The sequence below is a fragment of the Adiantum capillus-veneris genome, chromosome 2 (genome assembly GCF_014529385.1).
Source record: "Adiantum capillus-veneris isolate H3 chromosome 2, ASM1452938v2, whole genome shotgun sequence".
Taxonomy (NCBI): Eukaryota; Viridiplantae; Streptophyta; class Polypodiopsida; order Polypodiales; family Pteridaceae; genus Adiantum; species Adiantum capillus-veneris.
The window spans coordinates 93,938,557-93,964,970 of NC_140932.1; the positions used below are offsets into that span (position 1 = coordinate 93,938,557).

The following is a 26,414-nucleotide window of genomic DNA, read 5'->3' on the forward strand; positions in this document are numbered from 1 at the left end:
GGCATGTGTGTCTACAAACAATGAACTGTTTCATCTTGAAAATCCTAGTTGTATCATCATCTATTGGGGGAAGAACCAATCTTCCTATGAAGAGTTGCAAAAATAAAACGTCTTCCGAGTTGTTTGTGAGATTAACATGGGGTATTCTGGGAGTTCTTGAAAAATTTAAGGGCATTTTGGAAATTTCTCGCAAACTATGGGGGATTTAAGATTTGATTAAAATCTCCACAAATTTCAGGAGTATTTTGGTGATTCTCCCTTTATTTTGTAATTTGTCCACGGGCTTCGCAATGATACCAAGCCCTGCGTCTTATGAACAAAAAATAAGCAAGGGGGCAGGGCACAAATTTTTGTATGTTCCTCAGCAGCAAGAATGGATATGCCAGATCTCTCAGTCTTTCTATTTCTGTAGAGCTACCACCCAGGTGCCAGAGCTTAGCCCTGAGGGTTTGTTTTCAGACACCTCCTATTCGACTGCTCGCTGTTTTTCCAGCTCTTAGATTGTAATGTGCAGCAGAAGTGATTGATGGTGATTGCTCAGGATGATTGCTCAGTGTGCACTCAAGGTTCCTTATACTTCATAGGAGATGTGCAAAGACTAGAGAGAGAGAAGAGAGATTGATACCGTGAATGAAAGTTCCAAGTGAGAGAGAGAGAGGACTAACACTAGATGGGTCCCAGATCCCCTTCCAAGGGCCCCCCTCTCTACCGCTAGGGAGGTGTTTGCTTTAGATTGCACAAATGCTGATACAATGGTCCTAGATGCTGGGATGCTAATGGGATCTTGTGATAGATGCTTAGATTTGCAAGGCTAAGGGTTGAAAATGCAAAATGCTAGGGATGCTGAATGGTATACGCAAGCTTGATGAGGCTATAGGCTGATTTGCTTTGGCCGACTCAAGGATGGGCTGAAAACTGAAAAACGCTGGCTGATCTGAGGGCTGAATCTGAAATTGCTGGCTGATCTTCCGTCTTTGGCTGAAAACTGAAAATGCTGGTGCTGATGGGGTGCTGTAAGTTGATCTAGTGCAAAAACACCGGAGATGCTGAGGCACTACGGGTACTTGTTGCTGGTACTAAGGGTAGTGACTTATGCTTGAGAAGTGACCCCTAGGGTCAGTTATATATGGAATAAAGCTGGGTTAGGCAATGCCACTAAAAACCCAAGATTTCTTGTAGAGTCACGTATTAATGAGTTAATAAACTCGCTTATAAGAGGTGCTTCACATGCAGATAAATACTTAGGTTGGGTATTAATGCAACTATATGGGAACACTCCACAATGCATACACCTACCAGATGTTGGCTGTGCTCATGTGCAATTAGAGGGTATGCAACTACTCTAAAGTGCTTGGACATGCATGTCCTGCGTAAAGGCTCACAAGGGTGCCATAACACTTCCTAGAAATAGGAGTTATTTTATCTATATGCATGTAGGGTTAGATGTGCACATGACATAGATGCCTACAACGGAGCCGTAGAGTGTAAATTAGTTCTTAGCTCAGCTCTCTAGGTACTCTTGCCTTGGACCAAGGAGGTTCTAAACGATGGGAGACTGGGAATTGGGCTCTACCTTCCTGTGTATGTGCTTTTGTAATATATATCCCTCTTTAGGGACTGGGACTAGGTTGTGTATATGGTATTGTTATAAATTTTCTCTTGACTATGCATGATGGAGCTGATGGTTATATTGTCTCGTGGGTGACTACCATGAGTCTATACCTTGCACTTTCCTTCAAGGGTGAATCTGGGTATATCCTGGATTCATCTAGGTATATATATAAATTTATCTATTTTTGTCTTGTGTAGTCTTTTTTGACAAAAGTCATGCATATAAAGTGCAAATTATTCGTAGTGTAATGAAATTTTTATTTTACTGTTAAGGCCCTTGCATTTTATGCCGAATGCTTTCATTTTCCAGTGTCTCAAGATGCTTTTTTTTTTATAACAAATTATGATTTAACTTGTTCTCATCATCCTTAACATCTAGTCATGTTTGATTAATTTTGTAGCTAATAAAGTGAATATTAAGGCACCATGGATACAATTCTAAAGAGAATTGCAGATATTGAGAGCCAGCTTTCATCACTGAAAGACCTGGTGAAAGAGGAATCACTATTGAGTGCCAGCAAGCCTTATCATCTGGTGAGCGCTAGTGACTGTCAATAAGGTTACTCAACTGGTCATTTATACACAACCCTCACATGCAGCATTTGCTTCTCACCATCTTTCCAGCATTGGGTATGATTTTAAATCTAAAGTTTTTAAAAGAAGGTAGAGTTCGTTTGTACTTGCAGGAGAGAGCGCAGCTGTGTCAGAAAGCTTCTTCATTCGAGGATTGGGTGGAGGCTTTGAAAAGAGAATGTGGAGGGTGGAAGAGTAGGCCCCTGGTTGTTCTCAGTCTGTTTGATGGCATCGGAGGAATCTGGATTGCGTTAAAAACTCTTGGAATTCCTTATATTGGATACAGTGCTGAAGTGGTATGACATCTCACATGTGATGCCATGATTATTTCATAAGAATATACTTTTTGAAAATGACAGGTTTTTTCCTTTTTGCAGAACCCCTTCGCTAATCAGGTATTGAAATCGAGGCATCCAAGTGTCCAACATTTGGGCGATGTCAGAGGAGTTCACAGAGAGCACATTAATGAGCAGGTTGATCTGGTGGTGGGGGGATTTCCATGCCAAGATCTTAGCTGGCTTGGGAAAAAAATTGGGTATCTCTCTTGCTTATCATATTGTGGTACATTAGAACTATCCATTTCAGCAAAGTGCTTTTGCACGATCCATATTGCATATTTTTATGAGCCTATAGCAAGAAACTTAACTTTCATTGCATCCATCGCTAATTTAAATGGGCTGAAGAGAGAAACTTAGAGTTGACTGCAACTAGTATTCCTTGCATTTCGGGAACAATTCCAGTGGAATTGTGACCAGTTTGGCTGTGAAAACCCCAGCGTCCAACTCCCACATACCTTTGTGGCAAGACTGTTGCACAAAAGGTGATTGTATGAATGGTCAATTGTGCTTTGTCTTTCACAGTAGAAGAGGGCTGTTGACATGACCTTGCAATGATAGAAACTAGTTAGCTCACACTTAGAGTAAAGCTTGATAAGATTTCAGGCATCCAACTAAGTGCGTGAGCTTAAATTTGATCCCAGTTTCTCTGGTGTGTTGTATATTTAATAGTCCCAGCGTTGTCCATGTCCAACGGACGTACCCTTGTGTCCGACTCGTTTAGTCCCGTACGGACGACTGAACTAGTACGTTAGATGTCCAATCAGTTTGTTCGTTAACTGACCGGTTGTTGCTTTGGGCAAATTTGGGTACTAGCATTGGACGTCCAGACGTGTTAAGCTTGTATGGTCATCTAATGATAAATTCAGACCGTAATGAATAATGACTGCATTAAGTAAGAAAGAGTTAAGCTGTTAGCTGACAAGATTCTCTGATGCCGAAACCTTTCTCATTAAGCTACACATACATCCTCTGCGATATTTGCTAGAGAACGCTGACTCAATATACACTGGAATTTTCTGAGTGCAGTCGTGCTGTTGTTGTGCAGGTTTCACTGGTGTCAAAATCTTCTATGTAATGTTTGTGTAGTCAATCATTTCTTTCTGAGACAAAGTATTTTTTTGCTGTTATTAGTTGGTGGTTTGCTGATTAACTCAGGAGCAGGCATTTTGCCCCATTATGTACATAAATTGATCCAATATGTCGTAGTTGTGCACTTGTCTCTCATGTCCCTTGCACAGATAACATTTAAATTGAGTTTTTTTGTAACTTTGACCCTTGTGATTTACCAGAAGTTCAGATCTTTACTACTGTATGAAGGTGAATTATGTATTTTTTCTCCAGGTTGTGGTAAAAATGGTTTGGGAAATTCTCTTTTAGGCTTCTTTGCTGAGCCGGAATGCCTCCATGTTTGATAATGGATGTGGCTTATGGGGTTATTTTGGTTGATTGTTATCAGGGCAGCCATCTTTCATGCTGAGTGATTTTATCTTCTGGAGAACAAGCAAAACTTTTGTTTTCTGCACTCTTGGTAGATGTATTCGTTGGGGGAAATTATGATGCTTTAGTTGAAAGACGCTAATTTTAAAAACTTCGTTGTGCTTGTTACTAAGGTCCTTTTGTAATACAGAATGGCTGCCTGATTAATGATTATAACAGCATCTCAAAGATGCTAATTTTAAAAACTTTACTGTGCTTGATAGTAAGATCTTTTTGTAAAACATAACAGGCTCCCTATTAATAAGAACAATCACAGCATCTCAGGAAACAAAGAAGTATATAAGAATCTTATAAGGTCAAAAGGCCATTCTGATCTTTGAGACTATACCAATGTATCTAGATTCTCCCATAGGTCGATGGGGTTATTTTTAGAATTTAGAGGCAACAAAGCACTGGACTTAAGCTATTTTTTGAAAGTAAATTGCAGTTAACATGGAGCTCAAACCAAGCTTATCACAATTATATTTTATCTTTTTGCAGTTTACATGGAGAGCGAAGCAAGCTTTTTTTTGAACTTCTGCGCATCACCAAGATGTTTAAGCCAAAATGGTAAGAGATACCATGACTTCTCTCTGTGGTTATCAATGAGTCTGTTTCGTATTATTGTTTCGTTCTGGAGGTTTACACCACTGTTGTAAAAATTATGCTTGTGCATGAAAGGAATTTCAGCATGGATCTAACATTTAATATAGTTTTTTTTTCTAGTGATTACTCCTAAACAGCTCTGTAGCACTCGTTGATTGTGCAGGAAACGTGAAGGCAGTTTAGCTTATTCATTTCAGACATGTTTCTTTTTTCAGAAGCACAGTCTGTTTACTGTATTACATGCTTGCAACATGTCTGCTAACAAAAATCATCTCATGTACAACCTGTAGCCTTTGGAAAGAGAATCATAGTCACCGAGAGTCATCTTCTTTTACTTGAAGTCAAAATTTTTAGAAGTGTAGATAAATATGGAAATGGGACACATTTGGTTTCCTACCAAAATACTTATAACAAGCCTTACTTGGAAGAGAGGAAATTCGAGCCGGGTTGAGGATATGCATATATTTGTGATCGCCTCCACCCAAAGAGAATGAGATAGGTCTCGATGCTGGACCATAGTCTGTGCCATTTTGGTTGCACTGGCCGTGGAGAAACTGCATGCGGTGGTTGCAAAAGTAATCCCAAGGTACACACCTTAATTCGCCCTCCAACTAGTGTATGAAAGTTAGTACCTTGGTCTCCTCAAGGCTCATTCTGAGGCCTCTTTTGTGTAACACTTATCCAAAGCCTGTAGATGGAGTGGTAGTCCCTCCTACGACTGTCAGGTGCAGCAGAAGTGTTTATGGATTTAGCTCGGATCTAGTACTCCGCACAAACACAAGGGATACTTTACTTCACTTGAAAGAACTGAACTCAATTGAAAGAAAGAGAGAGACACGAGAGAGAGAAAAGAGACAACACTGAATGTCGGGTCTCAAACCCTCAAGGGCCCCCTTTCTTTGTTGCTAGAGCAAGTACTTTCTTTATTCTTGCACAATGCTGATACAATGATGCTAAATGTTGAGATGCTGATGCTAATGGGTACTGGTGCTACTGTCACAAATTGATGACGTGGCATTTTTGCCCGGACACGCACTCGTATTAGTTGTATGGATGTTGATGTGGCAACAATACGGATCCTTGAAAATTCCATTGACATGCTGACGTGGCAGTTCTGTACTGACAGGGCCGCTTTTTGCGCTGATAGTTGTACGGAATTCCGTATTTTGCGATGATGCTTTTTCTGGGCAGATTTTTGGAATCATTTGCTTTTGGACAAATTGCTTTAAGAAATTATTTGTTTTTGAGTTTAAACTGCTTTGGGGGCTCTGCTTTTGGGCATCCCTTGTAAGAATAAAAGAGCCCTAGGGGCCTCACTCTTCAGAGCATTTGGATGTAGAGTCTGAGAGCGGAGGACCTTGGGTGAGTTGTACTTTGCTCAAAGATTAATTTAAAAGAAATACCGAAAGTGTCACAAAGTTATGACATGGCTGTCCGCTATATACGCACACCCTCTGGTGGGAAACCCTAACCCTAACTGGCAGCAGAGATGACACATGGCAGGCTGTACGGATGTCAGTGTGAATCGCGGCGGAAATTGCGGGGAGTTGGAATCAGCGGCAGCTTTTTTGGCAGCTTTTGTGCGGCAGTTTTTGGCAGCCTTTGCTTTATTTGCTCCACGCAATTGGGAGAGAGAGAGAAAGCCTCTTTGCTTTATTTTATTAAGCGAGAGAGAGAGATAGATAGATAGATAGATAGATAGATAGTTCTATTATCGTCCTGGGAGGTCAAATATGACCTATGGGACCAAATGAACATGTCACGTGGTGTGAGTGGAGTTCATAAGTGACTCTCGATGCTCAAAAATGGCTGAAATGAGCGTCGCAATAGAGAGTCCACATCGTGGTTGGGAGAGGAAGGTATGTAGGGAGAGCTCATGGCTGAATATATGGGGAAAAGAGGACCTAATGTGGTCAAAAGCTGAGCACTCAAGTAGTGTGTGGTACTCACTCTCTCGCACTTGACGAGGGCATAAGGTGCAAAGTCGATGACACTCCTCGCTAGTGCCCCAACGTCCTGTCTCGCAGCGTAGAGAATGGGAGCTAAGACGAATGGAGGCAATGGTGCGGATCGCACTCAACGGGATGGGCTCAAGGATGTAGGAATGGGTTCGGTTACCTCGTTCCGAGAAGAAGAGAGATTTGTAGTTTGGGGCAACGTGTGTGGTGTAATGGCTGAAGCGAGAACCTCCGGATTTCTCCCAAGCCATGATACATTGGCGTTGTAAGAAGGCCTCATTAACTTGGGAGTCGATCGACGCATCCTTGACCAAGTGACATGCATCCCATCTTCCAAACCATTTCTTGATATCAAGCATCCACCCCGAACTTAGTATTTTGCTCTTGCATGTCTTTTGAACCTTTTGACTTGCTTCATATGCGATTCTAGGAAGTCGATGCAAAGGGCTACGTTGTGTCTTACGCATGTACTCCACAACCCTTTCCATGCCCAAGACCTCAATGGGAAGCGATCCGGACTCAAGAAGTAAGAGCATGTAGGGTGTTTGTGTCTTGACTTGGAGAAAGTTGGTGAGAAAACGCTTTTGGACATTCTCAAACTCTTTCCAAGTAGACTTCCTGATGCTTCCACCCCACACCTCCACTCCATAAAGAAGCACCGGTGTCACCAATGTGTCAAAGAGGTACTTTTTGAGAGAGAGAGAGAGAGAGAGAGAGAGAGAGAGAGAGAGCCTCTTTGCTTTATTTTATTAAGCAAGAGAGAGAAAAATCTTCTGCTTTATTTTTAGAAAGCTTTTGATTTTCAGCTTTTGGCATTCCATGTAACCTTTAAATAAACGGGCTGGCCTCTCACAACTTAGAGCATCTAGACGCAGAGTCTGAGTGTGAGCGCCTTTCCGCACTCTTGTACTTTGAACTTAGATTAATACAAAAAGAAATACCGAAATACGGAACTCCGTCGGGCCAGTGTCGAAAAAATTGTAAACTGTGAACTGGTTTGAAGTGGTTATTTGGTGCTGTCGCGGTAGATTCTTGACTTAGAGTGTCCAAGCCTGTTACAGTGGTATCAGAGCACGGCCGATTTCTCTTCTACGGGAAATCCGATCCCAATTTTTTTTCCGCGGCACCTATGGCTTCAAGCAAGGATCAGTCGACCCCCCCTGCATTTGGAGATGCGGGAAGGGATCACAACGAAGATTCAAGCAAGGAGTATGGCCCGGCTCGGCCTATTTCGGTGGAGCGTCGAGAGATGGAGCGTCAACGATTGATCGGCGACGCAACAAAGATGATGCTTAATTTTGCCAAGGACCTGAAAATGGAAAAATATATGAGCAAGACCTCTTTGGAGGAGGTGCAGACGCAGTGGCAGAAGACAACAACACAATCCCCAAAACCCGCTCTCAAGAAACCTCCTACTCTCAAGAAGTATACAAAGAGGGAATTAGAAGAGGTGGTGGATGCACGAATTGCTCAGCTTTTTGACGCGTAAAACAAAGCTGAAAAACACGGCAAAAAGTAGAAGAAAGGCACTGACTTCCTGGGCTATTTGGGTCGTTAGACGATATTTGGAAAGACAAAGAAACTGAAGAAGCGTGTTCGATTCGAAGGAGTACGCAGTTCTTCTTCTTCTGATGGTTCTTCTAGCTCATCTGACTTGAGCGAAGAAGACCGAAAAGGCAAAAAGCGAAGCAAGAAGCAACGCTTCGGAAAGGGCAAGAAAAAGACAAAGAAGTCTAAATCTCGCCCCGTGAGTGAGAGTTCTACAGAGGACTCGTCTACAGACAGTTCAGACTCTGATGGGAGCAACTTTTATGCAAAGAAGAAGAATTTTTACAAGCCAACTAGTATGACGTTCTCGAAGACAAAAGCAAGAAAGTCCGAGAGTTTAAGGAAGGTGGACAGTCAATTAAATTTGACACGTTTTTTGGATATAGAGATGCTTCGAAGGCTTTGTCTTTTGTACAACAGTTTGACATCGCTTTCGCGGGAGGGCGTTACTCAGAGCACTCTAAGATTCGAAGAGTTGCCTTTTACTTTAAGGGGAATGCTCGAACTTGGTGGTCCACGCTTCTATTAAGCAAGATTGCACCAGTTAAATGACTGAAATTCAAGAGGCTGTTTATTTCTTCTTGGTTGACTCAAGAGTATGAACGTGATATACGAACTGCTTGGAACCATCCTCGGATGACCAAGAAAGATACAGTGGACGCTTATTGTGAGAGATTCCGGAGCTCTTTTCTACCCACCTCTTCATTTAAGAAGATCTCGTTCAAGAAGCAGATTGAGCGGCTTACCTTGGGTCTTCCTACAGAGATCCGAGATCACTGCTTGGAACAGAAGTCAACTTCTATTTAGGAGTTGATGAGTCATGCGAAACGGGGTTTTGCCATCCACTGTGGCAATCTGACTTACCCCACCGATGAGATCATGACACAAAGAGCTGAACAGACTTCGACAAATGAAAGTAGAAAGAGAAAGAGCAACTCAGAAAAGAAAGATGCACGACCCAAGCTTACTCCTCAGGAGCGGGCTCGCTTCATCACGGAGGGGAAGTGCTTTGGATGCGGGGAAACTGGACATATCTCCGCGAAGTGCCCTAAAAAGGCATAGAAAGGATAGAATGACAAGGACGACGAAAGGCCTGAGAGTTCGAGAGCAACTGAGGAACGTGGAAGAAAAGGCAAGATGAAATAGGATTGGTTCCAGATTGCGTGGGTACCGATCCCAGCACGATGGACGAAAGTACAGAACTTTGCCGAGCTTGGGACAAAGTGAAAGACCAAGAAGCCCTAATCTTCTTTGATGGAGGAGCCAACTTCATTTCACCGGAATTGGCGGCGCGACTCGAGATCACTCTCGATCGGATGGGACCACTTGCAGAGGCTGTTCTAGCAGCACCCGGCAGGGATGTAGCCATTACACCTGTCATTGGCATACTTCGGTTGATTGTCAGGGGTATTTGGTTAAGGTGCAGCATAATGAATTGTTGTTCTTTCTCAAGATGAGTGATCCATATTTGCTCAAGGTTCCTTTTAGTTCTTATGGAAGGGAGAGCCTTCCGTTCTTAATGGAGAGTGCTATGATCGATCACGAACAAAGTGAGTGGACACTGTGCGTGCAAGTGTATGAGACTGAGAGATAGAGAGAAGAGAGATACGACACCAGAGACGTTGTAAAACCCTCCTCTGAAAGCCCCACTCTCGTTGGCGAGAGCGGTCTACGATTGATTGTACAAACGGGTACAATGATGATGCATAAAACTGATGCAGATCTAGGCTATGTCGACGACGACAACCGGGATGGCGATGACGACAATAGGGCTGAAAACGGGATGGTTCTAACTGCTGTCCAAAAACGCTAATTGCTGAAATCTGCTGCAAGTAAAACGTTGATTTTCGGGCTGACTTTATGCTGCTAGAAAAACGCTAAAATAGCCTGATAAAAACGCTGATGACTGTTGTGTTCTAGGGCTGAAAACGCTGCTGTCCTGCTGCGGTTTAAGGCTGAAAACGCAGGGTTTTGGTGCTGCTGGTCAAGGCTGAAAACGCTAGATGCAAAGTGGTGGAATTGGGTGGTATCTGTTGAAATGCCAAGGCAAAGGGATGGCTAGCGATGATGCAAAACGCCAGGGCTGAGGGTAAGGAAAAACGCCAATGCTAGTGGGTGCTTGAGGGTTCTTGCTGAGAGAGGGGAGGACCTATCGCCAAAGGCCTGCTGTACTCCTGGCTCATCTGCCATTTAGTGCTAACTTTGGTTTGCTTATATATTTTCTTACCCAAATTACCCTACCTACTTTTGTTGGAAAGTCACTTAAATTAATCAGTGAAAAATGTCAAAAATAGGTAAAATAGGCTAAATGCATTGGAAAAATCCCCTAATGGAATCTGATGGATTCTGGTGGGAAGACTGATGATCATGTTGTGTGCAACCAGAGGATATGCATCTACACTAAGTGACTGGACATGCACGGTCTACGAATAAACTCACAAAAGTGTCAGATCACTTCTAATCTAGAGCGACTGGATTGATTAAACCATGATCATGCTGTAGCTTGTCCACGGACACATAAGGTTGGATGTGTCACATGACATCTCCTCCTTTTCAAAGTGAGGTACTGATACCGAACTGTATGGCGTCGAGGGAGATCGCCACTAGCATCCGGAATCCTGGAAGGGACTCTTCACCAGCCACTCTGATGTGTGGGTCGTGCGGTACTTGAACTTGATAAAGGTTTGCAACGCTTGCTTCTTTGGGCCGCGCCGAAAGCGACACAAAGTCTTCTGTGGCTCCTTCGATGCTTCAACTTCGTCTAGAGTCCTGCTTCTTTCTTCTTCAAGAATCTCCATGGTTGAAAATTCCTGAAACCATTTTCAACACAAAAACATGAACATACCCATTCCATGTAAAGTGAATGGAAAAAATCGTCTTCCTCAAAGACTGTGCCTGCCATGTAGATGAACAAAGAGACGGAGTGCCAAACCGTTCATCAAACACATGCAAACAATGAGATTGAATCTTTCTCTTTTGATCTAGAGCAATCAATTGTGGCAATTCACAATGGAAATGCCCATGCTTGGTGCTCATACTTTCACGTGCTCTTTCGGGTACTGTTTCATGCCAAGGAAGAGACATGAAATGTGACTTCCTTGAATGCATACTTTTCAGCTTTTCATGAACAATCCGCATACATTCGTGCTCATTCATGAGTGAAACGTGCTCAACGTACAATATGTCATGCCTAGTAAAAGGGATCACATAAAGACGCCAACTAAAATACAGGAAACGATTACGAATGAAACACTCGAACGTGGCGTGTGTATCAATCATGCGAACACATAATACTTCTTGTGAGGGTTCTTTGGACCTAGGCTCGAGAGCCAAGATTGGTTCTTCTTGAAGGGGTTCTTTGGACCTAGGCTCGAGAGTCAAGATCGATCCTTCGCGATTGATTGAATCTGCAACGAGGTTAACTTCGTTAGAAAAAGCATCAACTAACTCATCATCCTTGTGAACAATCACATCATCTTCATGCAACTCATCGTGCTTGTGAGAAATCACATCTTGATCATGCAAATCATCATGCTCATTATTATCATCCAAATCATCATGCTTGTCATTGTCATCCAAATCATCATGCAAATCATTGGCATTCAAATCATCATGCTCATCATTATCATTCCATTCATCATGCTTCTTATAATCATGCAAATCCTGTGTGTCATGCTTTGGAGAAAAAGAGACTGAGAGAGTCTCCTTCTCATGAATCCGTTCAATCTTGTCCTGCATATTAGCAATGAGAGATGGAGAATGAACAATGTCCTCTCCATGAATGACAATGGGAGAATCACTTTTGGCATTGAGAGTGAAAGTGTTAGCCTCCCAATCAATGAGAGGGTTAGCATCACGAAACCATCGAATGCCCAAAATCATATCACATCCTGAGAGAGGAGAGACAACAAATCTTCTAGTGAAGGCAGCTTGTTGAATTGCAAACAACACATCAAGGCACTTCTCCGTGATGAGAGCGTCCATACCGGGAACAAAGCCAGAGACCTCGATAGGAGATCTCTGACTAACTTTTAGGCGGGCTCTCTCAACAAGAGAGGGACTGATCACATCATGCATACTACTTGGGTCAAACAATATGACAAAACGTTGCCCCGTCATATGACCATAACATTTAATAAGAGAAATTATCAATGGGAGGGTCATGAGAAACTTGGGGCACACTCGTGTTATCATTAATTGCATTGACAGAGGAAGTGGGTTCTGTGGATTCTTTAGAGTCATTCGATTCAAGCTTAGGACATGTTCTTTTTATGTGACCCTTAATGTGACAATGAAAACAACGACCTTCCTTAGAATAAGTGCTTTGCTCTTCCGACGTGATGTATCCTCCTACAATTTCTTGTGCTATCTTTTCATCTGGAGTAAGCTTAGGTTTAACAATTGTGTTAGCCTTACCCTTAGACTCATTGGAAGAATTCTTTTCTGAGAGACTGTTGGAAGATTGGTTATAAGAGTTACCATTCTTACCGTTCTTTCCGTTCTGAGGGTTCTGAGAAGTCTGCGAGTTACTTGTGGAAGTTTTGTTACTTGTGGAAGTTTTGTTCTCCTTAGGCTTTCCCTTGTTGTTCTTCATCTCTTGTGCGAGAGCAATCGCTACCGCCTTGTTGAGATCAATTGGGTCGAAGACTTCTACATCAAACTTGATATAGTCGTCTAACCCAAAAAGGAATGCCTCTTTGCGTTCATCATCCGACTTGCGTAATTGGGTACCTAGCTGCAAAACACGATTAGAAAAAGATATAACCGGCATACCATTTTCATTGAGAGCGCGCCAATCGTCCTTCAATCATGCGAGGTACTGAGGTGGCATAAACCGCGCCTTGAGCTTGTCTTGGAAATCAGCCCAATTGAAGGAAAGGGGCGTGAGTTCGTCGGCTTCCTCTAGGTGGCGACTAGCTGTGCCTCTTGCCATGCGTGGTACCAATTAATGGCATCACCGGCAAGGTACATGGCTGCCGTCAAAACTTTGCTATTTCTTGTCTTCTTAGTTGTCGCAAAATAAGCATTAAATTGATGCAACCAAAAATAAATAACCGTAGCATCCATCTTACCATCATACTTACTGAAAGTCAACTTCTTTGTAACTGGATGGTTGGAATCCGTATCGTGGCTTGCTCCACTCGAGGAACTCCCACGATCTTTGGCTGGTTCGGATTTCGAGGCAAGTACTTGTCAAATCAATTCTTGAGTGCGTAGTACTCTTTGAGCCTCACGCTCGATCTCCAAGGCCACTCTTTGAACTTCACGCTCGGCCGCCAAGGCCACCTTTTGAGCTTCACGCTCGGCCTCCAAGGCTGCGCTTCGTGCTGCCGCTTCCTCCTTTCTTTGTTCTTTTCTTTCTTTTTGTTCGTCGCGTTCTCGTTCCAAAGCAATGCGAGTCTCTTCTTGTTTGGCCATCATGTGCATGCGATTTGCTTCTTGTTGTGCGGCAATTCTTTCGTTTCTTTCGTCGCGCTCACGGTCCTTAGCTTCCTGTTGTTCTGCTTTGCTTGCTAGTTGTGCCAACGCAACTCGATTCGTTTCTTGTTGTTGTGCCATCATGTCCAACATCGACTTGACCATCGCCTCCATAGAAGTTGGTACAACTCGTGGCGTAGATGGCGAAGAGGGAGGGTCGGAAAAATCTCTTGGTGGGGAGAACTCTTTGTTGCCTCTCTCATGTTCATCACCTGTATGCGAAGTATCCATTCCGCTTCAAGTGACGACCATGCACTATGATCTTTGGTTCTTAAGTTCACGAGGAACTTGGGTTCTTGAGGGTCTTGAGGTTCTTGAGGTTTTCTTTCGCTTGCAAACCGTGTTTGAGGAGGATCTTCTCTTCACCCGAGCTCTACTCCTTTCCGCGGGCGCACTCCTTGGCGGCCTTGCGCTCACACCAAGGTTGCTTTTTCCCACCTCACGTCGATTGGCCGGGCGCTAAGTGCACGGTCCGCTCTCAATGAGTGAAAAGAGAGACAAGGGGAGGTTGGACAAGCCCTTCTTTCCTGGGATTCCTGTCACTCTTCAAAAATACGATTATGAATTGACACGCCCAAGCGAACTTGGGTTCGTGTGACCGCAACAAGCAAAAAAAATTTCTTGTGATTCTTGTGGTTCTTTCCTTGAGTGATACAGAACACTGCCAAAGCTTTGATACCAATGTAAGGTGCAGCGGAATGAATTGTTGTTCTTTCTTAAGATGAGTGATCCACATTTGCTCAAGGTTCCTTTTAGTTCTTATGGAAGGGAGAGCCTTCCGTTCTTAATGGAAAGTGCTATAATCACGAACAAAGAGAGTGGACACTGTGCGTGCAAGTGTATGAGACTGAGAGATAGAGAGAAGAGAGATACGACACCAGAGACGTTGAAAAACCCTCCTCCGAAGGCCCCACTCTCGTTGGCGAGAGTGGTCTACGATTGATTGCACAAACGGGTACAATGATGATGCATAAAACTGATGCAGATCTAGGCTATGTCGACGACGACAACCGGGATGGTGATGATGACAATAGGGCTGAAAATGGGATGGTTCTAACAACTGTCCAAAAACGCTAACTGTTGAAATCTGCTGCAAGTAAAACACTGATTTTCGGGCTGACTTTATGCTGCTAGAAAAACATTGAAATAGCCTGATAAAAACGCTGATGACTGCTGTGTTGTAGGGCTGAAAACGCTGCTGTCCTGCTGCGGTTTAAGGCTGAAAACGCAGGGTTTAGGTACTGCTGGTCAAGGCTGAAAACGCTAGATGCAAAGTGGTGGAATTGGGTGGTATCTGCTGAAATCGCCAAGGCAAAGGGATGGCTAGCGATGATGCAAAACGCCAGGGCTGAGGGTAAGGAAAAACGCCAATGCTAGTGGATGCTTGAGGGTTCTTGCTGAGAGAGGGAGGAACTGTTGCCAAAGGCCTGCTGTACTCCTGGCTCATCTGCCATTTAGTGCTAACTTTGGTTTGCTTATATATTTTCTTACCCAAATTGCCCTACCTACTTTTGTTGGAAAGTCACTTAAATTAATAAGTGAAAAATATCAAAAATAGGTTAAATAGGCTAAATGCGCTGGAAAAATCTCCTGATGGAATCTGATGGATTCTGGTTGGAATACTGATGATCATGCTGTGTGCAACCAGAGGATATGCATCTACACTAAGTGATTGGACATGCACGGTCTACGAATAGACTCACAAAAGTGTCAGATCACTTCTAATCTAGAGCGACTGGATTGACTGAACCATGATCATGCTGTAGCTTGTCCACGGACACATAGGGTTGGATGTGTCACGTGACATTTGGGGCATGAGGACTTTTACATAATGCCTTTGGAAGGTTGTGACGTCCTCTTGGGAATTCCCTGGTACCACAAGAACAATGTCGTGGTCGACTATCGGGCGAGGAAAGCAACATTGACTAAAGAGAAGGGCAGAACCATTGTACTTGATATTAAACTTGAGGGCGAGTCTGTCCCTATTGTATCGGCTTCGGCCAGTTCAAAATTAATGAAATCCAGTCTGTTTGTTTACTAGATCTTTATCAAAGAGTTGAGTGATGAGGATAGGACAAATATGTCTAAACTTGATAAAGAACGCCAAGATTTTCTCCACTCTCATGCTGATTGCTTCTCAGAGGGCCTGCCAGGCGAGTTACCACTTGCTCGTCCTGAAGATCATCCATTGATCTGATACTTGGAAGCACACCATCGAGCCAGCCACCTTACTGTGTGAGCCGAACACAGAACGAAGAGATTATGAACCAAATGGAAAACCTCTTGGAAAAGGGTCTTGTCCAGCCTAATACTTCACCGTATTGCTCTCCAATGTTGTTGGTTTTGAAGAAAGACGGATATTGGAGAATGTGCATCGATTATAGAGCTCTCAACAAAATCACCATCAAGAACAGATTTCCGATTCCTAGGATCGATGATATACTCGACAGATTATAGGGTTCCTCGTGTTTTAGCAAGATTGATTTGAAGAGTGGATATCATCATATCAGAATCGCGTCGAGAGACGTCTATAAGACAGCCTTTCGGACGACTTTTGGGTTATTTGAGTTTTTGGTGATTTCTTTTGGCTTAACCAATGCTCCTGCGACATTTAATCGGATGATGGACAAGATTTTTTGAGAGTACAGGCTATTTGTTGTCACTTTCTTTGACGATATCATTGTTTTCTCCAAGAATGAGGCAGAACATAGAGATCATCTGCTTCAGGTCTTTCAGGCATTACGAGATCACATGTTAGTGATTAATACAAAGAAAAGTGAATTTTTCCTACCAGAGATACACTTTTTGGAACACATTTGTTAGCAGCAAGAGTGCAGATGTATCCGGCCAAGATAGAGACTATCCGTGATTGGCCCGATTTGAAGAATGTCCATGAAGTTAGAAGCTTCTTGGGATTGTGTTCATACTACAGGTGGTTCATTTGAAAGTTTGCAGAGGTTGCTTCCCCTTCGGATAACGTGACACGGAAGGAGTCCTTTTCTCGTGGGACCCACAGAGGTGACTGCCTTTCAGACTTTGAAAGAGAAATTGACTACGAGACCGGTTTTGACTTTGTCGGACTTGCAGAAGTCATTTGAAGTATATTGTGATGCTTGTGGTCGTAGTCTGGGTGCGATCTTAATGCAAGAAGGCCATGTCATTGCTTACGAGAGCCGATTGTTCTCAAGGCCGGAAATGACAGCACATATTTATGAGAAAGAGCTTTTGGCGGTTATCCATGCTCTTACTCAATGGCGTTACCTACCCGGAGCGCATTTTACTGTCTTTACAGACCATCAGAGTTTACGCTACTTCTTGGCACAGAAGCAGCTATTGGAAAAGCAGATGCGGTGGGCGAACATCTTGTCACAGTTTCACTTCCAGATTGTCCATGTTCAGTGACAAAAGAATGTGGTGGCAGATGCTTTGTCTCGGAAGCCGTTGGTTCTGGCTATTTTTGCGATACAACATAGGAGCTTCGAGGATATGGTTGATCAGTATGTCACAGATCCGGATTTTGCATATGTTTTCACACGGATACGAGATGGGGAGACAATAGCGGGATATTCCATTTGGGATGGCTACTTGATGAGAAAAACCATGTTGTGCGTTACACAACCGTTGAGGGAAAAGGTTATGACCGAATGCCACTGTCCACCTTTTATGGGTCAACGCGGCGTTGCTACCACCATGAAAGGGGTAGAGATATTTCTTTTGGCCGAGACTCGAGAAGGACGTGGACGAGTTTGTGTGCAGTTGCTTGGTATGCCAGAAGGTCAAGTTTGACAGGCGTAAAGCACAAGGATTGTTATAGCCTGGGAAAGTATTGCAACGAATTTCATTTTTGATCTTTTGAGAATACAAAGTGGCCACGATGGTATCTGAACTGTTGCTAACAGATTTAGCAAAGAGGCTCATTTCATTCCAGTGAAGAAAACAGTCAAGCCCGATCACTTAGCGAGATTGTTTGTGGCCCAGATTTTCAGATTACATGGCATGCTTGAGACGATTGTCTTCGACAGGGACCCTAGATTTACGAGTTTGTTTTGGAAGGCAATTTGGGAGAACATTGGCACGCGGTTGCAGTTCTTGTCATCTTTCCACCCGCAGACTGATGGGCAATCTGAGATTGCCAATTCAGTGGTTTTAGATTTATTGAAGTCTTATATCTTAGATCAGAAGACTCAATGGGAAAAGTATCTACCTTTGGTGGAATTTACCTATAATAACACAATACACTCTTCGACGGGGAAGGTGCCATTTGAGATTATTGAAGGTGCTGCGAAGGTTCCACCCTTCCTGAGCACGAAAGTTAAGATTTTTGAAGCTGATGAGTATACGCGCGACTTAGATATGGCTTTTGCCAAAGTCCGCGAGGCTTTGCAAAAATCTCAAGAACGACAGAAAAAGGCAGCGGATCACCATCGTCGCGATTTGAAACTAAAGGAGGATGATTGGGTGCTCTTACGTTTTGAGAAGGCATGCTTAAGAAAGAAGGGAAAGGAGAGGCTTTTTACAAAGCTTAGTATGAGATACTACGGACCTTTCCAGATCTCCGAAAAGATCAATGATGTCTCCTTCCGACAAAAACTGCCTAACACTTGGAGGATTCACAATGCATTTTATGTGAGTCTCTTGAAACCTTATAAAGGTGATGTGTTTGACGATGGGGAGCTTGATGAGCAACCCGAAGTGGAGGAAAACGAGGAGATCGTTGTTCTTGAATAGATTTTGGCACATAAGGATACAAAGAATAAGGGTCATCACTCTTCCTTGTTCACAGGGAGGGCTTGGGATCATAGACCCAGCACAGCAGAGCAGAGCCCTTCTTGGGAAGTTCATCGTCCGAGGACTTCTTCCAAGTGAGGAGCCTTGGAAGGAGGTCTTGCTGCAGCGCTTCGTGCTAGGGTGCCTCATGGCAACCTTCGACCAGATGGATCTTCACAGAGATGCGCAGAGTTGGCTTGAGCAGGAGACTGGAGGACTGCTTCGCTGTGGGTTTGCTTCGATCTTGGGAGCACTTGCGGCGAGGCCTGGAGTAGCGGCAACCTACTTGCACGGAGGAGCGCCTTCGACAGCCCCATGGTTAGCACTCAGAGAGGCCACCTGGTTGGTAGTCGGCCTCATGTTTCCTGGGGTCCCATGGTAGCGGGTCCAACACACTCTTTAGGTGACTGGCTACAGTTTCTAGGCTTGTCAGAGGAGCTGCAGGGCTTTCTATTGTAGGGCATGAGAGGGGTGCAGAGCATGTGCCAGGACATCTCAGAGGCAGCACCAGTTGAGTGGCTCACACCTCTCGAGTTCACGCGACTGGAGGTTCTCATCTCAGTTCGGGCTTGTTCAGAGACTGTTCCCTCCCTATTTTTCGAGTTACAGGGTGAGGGATGCTTACAGCGAGTTGCAGTAGAGGCCCTGCAGGTGGCTGACTGCTGTTTTCAGAGGATCCGAGTGGTGGGAAAATAATTCTAAATGAATTATTGGAATTTTAAGTGAGAGGGCTTTTCTCACTGGAGACATCCGAGTACAGAGTATTCCTAGTGCGTCATTCAAAGTAATGACGGGAGCACTGACAATGGGAATATCTGTAAGGCCACCAAGAACGGGTACTTCTGATGCGTCACATCGGATGGGTGACAGGGAGCATCGGAAAGAAGTATCCGACTATCCAGGAACGGACATCTCTGATGCGTCATAGGATGGGTGACATAGAGCATTGTAAAGGAGATTGTACCATAAGTTCGGTAGGAAAGGACTAGGTGATGGGTATTCCTGATGCGTCACAAGGTGGGTGACGGGTGCATCGGAAAGGGAATATCCATAGTTGGGAGGAAATTCCGAACTGTGTTAGAATTGTGCACAAGGAAAAACAAGCACTTGAATGAAGATGGGTTCAGAGGAAACTTTGAGGAAAAAACAGATGCTTTTTGAGAAAGCGGATTGCTTTTCGGGAAAGCAAATGCTTTCCCGCGAGGAAGTTTATGTTTGCATTGCAATTGTGCGTGTGATGGCATCCAGGGACGCCTGGGAAGTGCTTTGAAAGCATTGTTTTTAACTTATAAGGTTTTATTGAGTTTTTGGGTAGGTTCAAACTATTTTTAAAATACGCCGGCCGTCCATTTAATAAGTGGGCAGCCATCTGATAAATAAGGCAACAGATCAGCCAACGTTTTCTCTCTCTTTTTCTGGCATAACGGTGAAAAAAAAAATGGAAAAAAAAATTTGAAAAAAAAAAAACCCGGCCACGATCTCTACGCGAGCAGCTATTCGTCCTTGTGGCTAGGAGCTATAAAAGTATCACATGCCCTCACTTAGAAGGAAGACCAATCTTTGCAAGGAGGAGATGCTGCTGTAGATTTCAACCGTAAAGAAGACGTTGCAGGTGATGCCCACGGCTGCCCCAAGTGTACAAGATGTCGTCAAGACCCAGTGCGCAAGTTCCCTCGCGAAGAAGTGCTTACGGATTGGAAGAGAGGATTTTCTATGCAGAGATCTCTTTCGGGGAATTGCTTTTTTCGAGAACCGAGTTGCGTTACGAGCTCGCGACTTTGAAGGTACGATTTTTATGTTATGATCTCTAAGTATTTGATTGCAGGTGTACTTCCTCTTCGTGAGGGAGTAGGAGCAGAGGAAGGCATGAGCCTCTGCAGGATAAAAGCGCTCTGAGGAACTAGAGCCAGATCAGCCCAAGGGTTTCGTACCCAAGTTTGGGAAGCAGATCCACGGATTGAAGAGAGGTAGACTCTCGAGATGTGATCCGAAGTTGAAATTCCCAAGGGAAGGACTTCGTGTCCAAGAAAGCGGAGTTATTCTGCAGGAACAGGACTCTGGAAACAGAGTCGGAAAAGAGTTGCAGGGATGCCATGCCCTGAGTTTGGAAGGTGTGATCCAGAGGCGAGAACCTTGGTTCTCAAGGATTTGGAATAAGGAACGGAAGTTCCTTGGAATAGGGTTTTGCCCTAGGAATCGGAAGCCGAGGCTTCCGGGAACCATCAAGTCTTATTCTAGAACGAACGTGGTAATACGTTCGGTTCAAGTGCTTGTATAGACTTCTCCTCAGTAATAAAGATACTATTACGGGGGGGGACCAGTCCATCTTCTAGTCCCCAGTACTGTGTCGATCTTCTCACTCTCTCTCTCTCTCTCTCTCTATTTCTCTCTATATCCTTTGGCTTCAGTAATAAGTGATAAAATCTATTTATCCGAATGTATTTTATATTGTTATGCGCTCCTGTTTGTGACAGTGGGCAGCTGGGAGGACTTGTGTCATCGATCTTGACCCACCTGCACTCGACATTGGAGACTGTGGGCTTGGGAGTGCTGTCTACTAGCACGAGTATAATGGAATCCTGGAGAGTCGCTATGGAGGGACTCTTTCTCTTCTACAGACTACCCAGGCGTCCCTTTCTTCCAGTACACTGTTCGACTTGGACGTCACATTCTGGCAGCACAGAGAGAGGCTCGCCTTGCTCTACAGCACCTCATTGGCAGGAGAAGGGTCTCACAGCTGAGTTCTTGGCAGCTTTTTGGGAGAGGTTGTGGGACTCTAGACAGTCGAGGCGAGTCACTTTGTTTCAGTGGCTGGTCGTACACAGAGCTACAGCAGTTGGGAGTTGGCTTGTGCATAGTGGTCTCTCGGCCGCATGCGCAGCTTGTGACTATCTTGTGGAGAGTCAGCGCCACTGTCTTTGGGATTGTCCCTTGGTACAACAGGTGTGGCTTCGTGTTCTTTGGCTGATGCCTGCTCTCTTTAGGGCTCGGCAGTACACTTGGGGGGCAGCTGCTTTGTCCTCTCTCACGAGCCCGGCACTACAATTTGAGCTATCTTCCACCAACAGGATGATAGTGATGCAGGGGGGGGGGCGACCTACACTCCAGCTTGCAATAGAGCTTACTCCACAGGAGTGGTGCAGAGTGAGAGAGGAGTGCTGGGAGCTCATGAGTGGCCTGACACTCTGGTTCATCTGGCGGGCCCGTTGCTTCCGCATCTCTGAGGCTCGCCTTGTACCACCAGTAGAGACTGTTCGTGATCTTTGGTTAGAGCTGATCCACACTCTTAGAGGACAGCTCGAGAGACTTCAAGGCAGCTCCGACCGCATGATGGAGCTCAGAGAGGCCTTCCTCCGACTTTGGCGTCCTTGGCCTTTTTTCACCATGGTCCAGGGTGTACTCAGATGGCACTACCGTCCACTTGTGTGGCTTTTCCCTCCTCCCATTTCTTGATTTAGCCTCATTGTACCTATGCTGTTTTGTCATTGAGAGTCTCCCCATCATGGTTGTTGTAGCCCTCTCTCGGAGAGGTGGTTGTAGCACTATGGGCAGTTTCATTAACTAATAGAAGGATCTTTTTCTTGGGGGAAAAAAAAAAGAATAAGCGTAAAGTAAGAAGGCGGTTCTTGGTTAAATTCAAGAACTATCCTACCTTGGATGCGAAATGGATAAAGGAGGAGGACCTAGCAGATACTCCTCAGATCGTGAACTTTTACCTTGAAGCTTTTGGTTTAGCATAGTCTATTCTAAATGGAACCGAGAATTCAGCTTGGCCACAGATCTGGTGCAGTGGGATGCACAAGAGGGGAGTTACTCCGCTTCTTTGTCAACAGATGCCTTGATTTTTAGAATACTAGAGTCACTGATATTTCTTTGAGCTTCAGGGATATTGAGAGTTGACAATATTCTGCTGTATGACTTTATGAAATGGAATTCGGGAATATGAAACTGGTTTGTTCTTGACTTGTTTTTAAGTGCAGGAACTGATAGACGAAATGACTGCAACATTTTGATCTAATTGATCTCGAATAGACGAGGTCCTGATTGGATCTAGATGCGATTGGTAGCTACATTGCTGATAAATCATGGTCTAAGATCCGAATGAATGTTGAATGTCATGTGATGTCGAGTGATGTCGTGCGATGTGACTGCCGATTGGTACATGTGCTAGATGTGCGTTTCCTAGTGCGTGGGTACTAACAGTAAGTGTCTGTTAAGACAGTTTATGGCCTCTGTCTGTTTTGCAGGCGTAATCGAGGGCGATTACAATGCTTTCAAGAGGGGGGTATGTCACAAAGTGATGACGTGGTTTCTCGATATATACACACCCTTTGGTGGGAAATCCTAACCCTAATTGGCTGCAGAGATGACACGTGGCAGGCTGTACGGATGTCAGCGTGAATCGGGGCGGAAATTGCGGAGGGCTGGAATCAACGGCATCTTTTTTAGCAGCTTTTGTGCGGCAGTTTTTGGCAGCCTTTGCTTTATTTGCTCCACGCAATTGGGAGAGAGAGAGAAAGCCTCTTTGCTTTATTTTATTAAGAGAGAGAGAGAGAGAGAGAGAGAGAGAGAGAGAGAGAGAGAGAGAGAGAGAGAGAGAGAGAGAGAGATCTTTTGCTTTATTTTTAGAAAGCTTTTGATTTTCAGCTTTTGGGGCTTTGCTTTTGGCATCCCATGTAACCTTTAAATAAACGGGTTGGCCTCTCACAACTCAGAGCATCTGGACGTAGAGTCTGAGTGTGAGTGCCTGTCTGCACTCTTGTACTTTGAACTCAGATTAATACAAAGAGAAATACCGAAAGGGGCGCCAGTCTTTGGGGCCAATATCTCTAGGCACGGAACTCCGTCGCGCCATTGTCGAATAAATTGTGAACTGTTTTGAAGTGGTTATTTGGTGCTGTCGCGGTAGATTCTTGACTTGGGAGTGTCCAAGTCTGTTACAGAAAGGGGCGCTAGTCTTTGGGGCCAATCTCTCTAGGCACGGAACTACGCCGGGCCGTGTCGACCAAATTGAACTGTGATTTTAAAGTTGTGACGTATTTTAAGTGATTCTCTTGTGTCGTGACAGAATCTAGACTTGAGGTTCCCAAGTTTGTTACAGTGGTATTGTCACGTGACACATCCAACCCTATGTGTCCGTGGACAAGCTACAACATGACTAGGGTTCAGTTCAGTCAAGGCAGTGGAGAATAGGAAGTGATCTTGCACTTTTGTGAGTCTGTTCGCAGACCGTGCATGTCCAGACACTTAGAGTAGATGCATATCCTCTGGTTGCACACAAGATGATCATTAGATTACAGTCAGAACCCATCATGAGCATTTTTACAATGCATAGATCTATTTTCCCTATTTTTGACATTTTCACTTATTATTTTTAAGCGACTTTTGCTGGAAATTAGGTAGGGCATTTTTCCTAAGTTCGTATAAATACAAACCTAGCGCTAGCACTTTCTGGCAAAAGAAAGCAGCTGGAGCACCTTGCTCAATAGGCAACTTCTCAGCAGGACCACCACAGAGACCTAGCATTTTTGCCCAACAACAGAGGCTAGCGTTTTCAATTCCAGATCAGCCTCGGCGACCACAAGACAACAGATCCCCTAGCGTTAGCAGTTGCATCAGCAGATCCATAGTAGATGTCACCAGATAGCAAAATTTAGTCCTAGCGTTTTTGATTTGCAGAACAACCTCAACGTTTTTGCAGATATTTGCGACGGAACCAGCCCTAAGATCAGCGTTTTCAGTTTTCAGCCTTTAGACACCGCAGAACAAGTCCCAAACCTCGCAGATCTCACCTTCTCGCAGTAGATCCTCGCCGCACGGTCAGATCCATCGTAGTTTGCAGATTCAGCCCGGAAAACGCGGATTTCAGCATCTGCGTTTTCAGCGCGTTGTCTTTGCATGGTCTCCATGGACATCGTCACCGACATAGAGTCATAATTCAACAGATAAAGATTTGCAGATTTTATCCATTAGCGTTTTCAAATTTCAGACCGTCTCCTCGTCGTCCTCATCGTCGTCGACATCTTCGGCAAGCCCAAGCATTGTAGAGATTTGTGTAATCATAAGTAGACCGCTCTCACCATAGAGAGTGGGGCCTTCGGAAGAGGGTTTTGACATCATTCTGACAAGTCCCAAACCTTGCAGATCTCACCTTCCCGCAGTAGATCCTCGCCGCACGGTCAAATCCATCGCAGTTTGCAGATTCAGCCCGGAAAACGCGGATTTCAGCATCTGCGTTTTCAGCGCGTCGTCGTTGCATGGTCGCCATCGACATCGTCACCGACATAGAGTCATAATTCAACAGATAAAGATTTGCAGATTTTATCCATTAGCGTTTTCAAATTTCAGCCCGTCTCCTCGTCGTCCTCATCATCGTCGACATCTTCGGCAAGCCCAAGCATTGTAGAGATTTGTGTAATCATAAGTAGACCGCTCTCACCATAGAGAGTGGGGCCTTCGGAGGAGGGTTTTGACATCATTCTGATGTCGTATTCTTCTCTCTCTATCTCTCAGTCTCATGTACCTTCATTCACAGTGTTCATCCACTTTGTTTGTGTCCATTGCACTCTCTCACTAAAGGAACGGAAGGCTTTCCCTTCCGTAAGTAAAAGGAACCTTCAATTCGGAGCACTCATCTTGAGCAAAGTTCAACATTCACTTCCGCTGCACCTTACATTGGTATCTGAGCTTTGGCAGTGTTCTGTATCACTCAAGGAAAGAACCACATAATTTTTTTTTGCTTGTTGCGGTCGCACGTAACCCAAGTCCCTTGGGCATGTCGATTCTTAATCGTGTTTGTGAAGAGTGACAGGAAACCCAAGAAGGGCTTGTCTAGCCTCCCCTTGTGCCTCTTTTCATCCTTCTCGAACATAGATTGCAAGCGAAAGAAGAACCGCAAGAACCTCAAGAACCCAAGAACCTCAAGACACCCAAGAAACCAAGACCCACAAGAACCCAAGTTCCTCGTGAACTTAAGAACCCAAGACCACAAGAACCCACAAGAACCCACGACTTCAGAATGGTCGTCACTCGAAGCAAAATGGATACTTTGTTTGGAGGTGATGAGCATGAGAGAGGCAAAGAAGAATTTTCCCCACCAAGAGGTTTTTCCGACCTCCCCCTTCCCCATCTACGCCAAGGATTGCACTAATTCCTATGGAGGCTTTCGACAAGATGATGATAGACAGGGAGTCAGCAAGAAAAGCAGAAAGGATGGAAGCCATAGATCGTGAAACCGTAGAAAGAAGGGCAGCCATAGATCGTGACTACGAAGAAAGAATGGTAGCCATAGAGCGTGAGCACGAGCAAGCACGCTTGGAAAGACGAACCAAATTTGATCGTGAGAACAAAGCAAGACAAGTAGAATTTGATTGCGAGAACGAAGCAAGAGAAGAAAAGAGCGACCAACACATGAAAGAGTTCTTGTGACTCTTTTCTATTGTGCAGGCGTAGTTTGAACAGAATCAGGAGAAGGAGACTCCCTCCGTCTCTTCTTCTCCATAGCAAGACACACAAGAATTACATGATTTGCATAATGATTCGAATGATAAAGATAAGCATGCTGATTTGAATGACAATGACGAGCATGATGGTTTGCATGATCAAGGTGTGATTTCTCACAAGCATGATGATTTGCAGGAAGATGATGTGATTTTTCACAAGCATGATGATGTGATTGTTCACTAGGATGATGGGTTAATTGATGCTTTTTCTAGTAACACTAACCTCATTGCAGATTCGATCCTGTACGAAGAACCGATCTTGGCTCTCGAGCCTACGTCCAGAGACCCCCCACGGGAAGTATTATGTGTCCGCATGATTAGTCAGCACGCATTGTTCGAGTGTTTCATTCGTGATCGTTTCCTGTATTTTAGTCAGCGTCTTCATGTGATGCCTTTCCAAAGGCATGCCATATTGTACGTTGAGTACGATTCACTCATAAATGAGCATGGATGTATGCGGATTTCTCATGGAAAGATGAAATGTTTGCATTCAAGGAAGTCACATTCCTTGTCTCTTCCTTGGCATGACACAATCGTCGAAAGAGCACAAGAAGGAT

General features: G+C 44.3%; 1 protein-coding gene across 3 annotated transcripts in view; it reads left to right on the forward strand.

Annotated features, from left to right (window-relative positions):
• LOC147463206 (uncharacterized) overlaps positions 1 to 26,414 on the forward strand; it is a 53,271-nt gene that overhangs the window by 2,305 nt on the left and 24,552 nt on the right. For all 3 annotated transcript variants that reach the window (XM_086487725.1, XM_086487718.1, XM_086487723.1), the window contains 4 exons: positions 2,013 to 2,145; positions 2,298 to 2,480; positions 2,562 to 2,719; positions 4,500 to 4,568. In XM_086487725.1, the coding sequence (XP_086343851.1) occupies positions 2,038 to 2,145; positions 2,298 to 2,480; positions 2,562 to 2,719; positions 4,500 to 4,568 (518 nt within the window). In that variant the 5' untranslated portion in view covers positions 2,013 to 2,037. The remainder of the gene's footprint in view (positions 1 to 2,012; positions 2,146 to 2,297; positions 2,481 to 2,561; positions 2,720 to 4,499; positions 4,569 to 26,414) is intronic.